This window comes from Thalia democratica, chromosome 3, assembly GCF_965202585.1.
Source record: "Thalia democratica chromosome 3, ktThaDemo2.hap1.1, whole genome shotgun sequence".
Taxonomy (NCBI): Eukaryota; Metazoa; Chordata; class Thaliacea; order Salpida; family Salpidae; genus Thalia; species Thalia democratica.
Window position 1 is genome coordinate 50938705 of NC_139167.1, and position 3139 is coordinate 50941843.

The 3139-nt window shown below is 28.6% G+C and overlaps 1 protein-coding gene across 1 annotated transcript; it reads right to left on the reverse strand.

The window, feature by feature from the left end:
- Positions 1 to 351: 351 nt before the first annotated feature.
- On the reverse strand, positions 352 to 2656 carry LOC145831222 (myosin light chain kinase A-like). Its single transcript, XM_082938371.1, has one exon. The coding sequence runs from the start codon at positions 2631 to 2633 to the stop codon at positions 1227 to 1229; it is 1407 nt and encodes a 468-aa protein (XP_082794497.1). The 5' UTR covers positions 2634 to 2656; the 3' UTR covers positions 352 to 1226.
- Positions 2657 to 3139: the final 483 nt, after the last annotated feature.

The following is a 3139-nucleotide window of genomic DNA, read 5'->3' on the forward strand; positions in this document are numbered from 1 at the left end:
AAAACTTAAATACAACTGACAAACACACCTAATAATTAAAATAATCAAAAAAATTTGAGGTGGGAGCTAAGATGTCAGATTGTTAATTCAAAACACACAACTAAATAAGTTCATAATCAAAATTGTTCGTGTAGATAAATACATAATTAAATCTAAAACAAATTAATTTACACATCTTTGTTCACTGAACATAGTCTAAATATAACATTTAACATTATTTGGGTTATGTTATTAATTTAAAATTATTTGAGAATTTTTTTTTAAATAGTGTCTTACTTTTGTAAACCTACAACAAAATAAGTAACATTAAAGCAGCTAGAAACAATAGTATTTGTAGATAAGTTTTAAAAGTCTAATTAGAATTGTACATTACTCAATTTTTGACTTAGTTTCGAAATTTAAAAAAAAATAGCTTAGAATTTTTTTTTATTCAAATATGTTCATGCACGTACATTGAAGAAATTAGTCTTATAGAGAGCTTTAAATAATCAAAAAGTTTTAACATAGAACTTAGCTATGATTGATTTTTAATTTATCTCTATTGTTTGTTAATAACTTTACTTGGTCAAAAAAGCTGCTTAAAATAGCTTTAATCAATAAACTACCAGACCAAAGTACTCCTTTAACATTTTAAACAGATACCAAACGAAACCATGATAACTGTATCATAGAAGTTGTTTGAAAACAGATTATGAGAAGATACTATTACAATCTGTTGTGTGAAGTAACACTGTACAATTTTAAAATGAACAGAAAAGAAAGAAAAAATAAGGCACATTATAAGTATTCTCGAGGATTATAATGTACTAAAAATCTTAGTAGTTCCTAATTTCGAAACCAAGAAAAAAAAAGATTTTTATGAATTAAATTTGAAAAATTTTACTTGTACTCAACTATAATTTGTATTAACTTAATTCAATATACTTCAAATTAGAGTAATTTTCTAATTACTTAACTTTATTACACTCATTATATAATAAAATGCATTAATTATAGTATTCAAAACTTCAATAAAATATATGTTTGTATGTAACAATATTTTGAAATTACATCAAAAAAATACTTAACTTAAAATGCATTGTAAAAATTATAACTACTGCAGAATCTACTGTAATTGATATTAATGGAATCAAGTAATAAGTTGTTTTTCGACTGCTCTTTTAAAACTGTTCTTTGCATCAACTAAAATTACTTCACAGCATCATTGTGTTTACAACAATAACAGTTTACAAATTGTGCTCTTTGATCTGCTGTGACTTTTTCCACGAACTGGTCAGACGGCTGTACTCTTTTACTAATTCTTCATCATTGGAAAACCATTCATCTTCCAAAGCTTCTTTAGCAGTTAAGCGCTCTTTCGGTTCAAACTTCATGACTTTTTTAATAAACTCTTTGGGATAAGGCGAGACATACTTCCATTCATCTCCAGAAAAATTTAGAGCAACATCCAAAATTTTGTTTTCAATGCTGTTAGGAACATTTTCATCTTCTTCAAATGGCTGGCGGGCAGTCAACGTCTCATAAGAAACCACTCCCGTGCTCCATAAATCAACTGCACTTGTGTAGCTTTCTTCTTCATCAACTTCCTCTGCGCTCATCTTGATCTTAATTATTTCGGGAGCAGCATGCTCAACAGTGCAATGGCTCATTGTCATTTGGTTTTCCGGTCTTTTTTTGTCTAGTTTTTCAGGACGTTTTTGATGGGAAGTTCCAAAGTCTGAGAGTTTCATTAAAGGAATGTACTCTTTACTCATGAGCAACATGTTCTCTGGCTTAATATCCCTATGGGTAACTCCGTTTTTATGCATATACTCAACTGCTTTGAGCATTTGAAAGATGATACACTTTGCCTGAAACTCATTGAGAGCTTTGCCGTAATCATTGTCATAGAGACGATCAAACAAATTTCCTCCTGCTGCATATTCAAGTTCTAAGTATAAATATTTGTCTGTGTCATAAAAACTAAATAGCTGAATAACATTAGGATGCTTTAGAGATTTAAGCATATCAAGCTCATCTGTACAATCTAAGCCTTCATAATGAGAGAACTTTTCTTTGTTAACTCTTTTTAAAGCACATATGTCTTTTCTATCCATACTAAATGCATAGTTTACAACTCCAGAGTAACCTGTTCCTATTGTGTCTTTAATTCTAAAACTTTTCTTAATGAAATCATCATTTATATAATCTTGATCAGGGCGAGTGTCAACAAAAAGGCAAAGCTGATTGTCTTCATTTTCAATGGCTATTCTCTTCAAGCTCCTCAGTTCGCACTTTTCGTCTTTTCCAATCAATTCATGATCAACGAAAACTTGTGAATAACTGTGGTTGTGCAAGTGCAATTGATAATTGTCACTCTTTTCTATCATTGTGCGCTCAATAGTAAAATGATTAAACTTTTCCACTGCATCATAGTTTTTCATTTGTCTGGCGTTTTTGTTGAAGGAATTTATTTCTAGTTTTTCATGATTAACAAGATACATGTCATTGCGAAGGCCGCTAGTTGTCAACCCATCTTTCTTGCTTATCAAATAAGCATAATACCGTTGACCTCTGCGACTGTTATATTGCTTTGAGTAAGGGTTAGCTGTATCATCAGAAACATTCTGATCTCTTTTTGATTTTCTAGGCATTTTGTATGACTTCTAGAGGTAAAATAATTCTGAAATATAACTGTTTTAAAATATAAATACATACATAGGGTATTACTTATTAATATATTTAACAATTCTTGTACATTTTAAAAAATTTGATGTTATGTAGTAAAAATTTATGAAATGTAAAACATTTAGCTGTACAATCATTTTCTTCAAATAAATAATTTAAGTTAGCTGGAGTTAATGATTATAAAACGCTGCAACATACTGATATATATGTAGCACTAGCATTATTTTCTAACACACTTAATACTTACAAAAGAAAAGTATGTGTCAATAAAATATAAAGTCTAATTAAAATTATCAGTATCTAAACTTAATATATTTTACATTACAACTCAGGCTTGATTAAATATTCCAAAAAATAAATCAAACCACAAAGTTTTTTTTTGCTTTTACAAGAATCTTTATAACTATTTTGTTATTTTTATGTATATAAAATTTGGCAAACAGTTTTTTTTTTCAGTTTATGGCTCAAACTA

Excerpts from the sequence above, each read along its gene's own strand:
- LOC145831222 (XM_082938371.1), bottom strand. The coding sequence starts at position 2,633 with ATGCCTAGAAAATCAAAAAGAGATCAGAATGTTTCTGATGATACAGCT.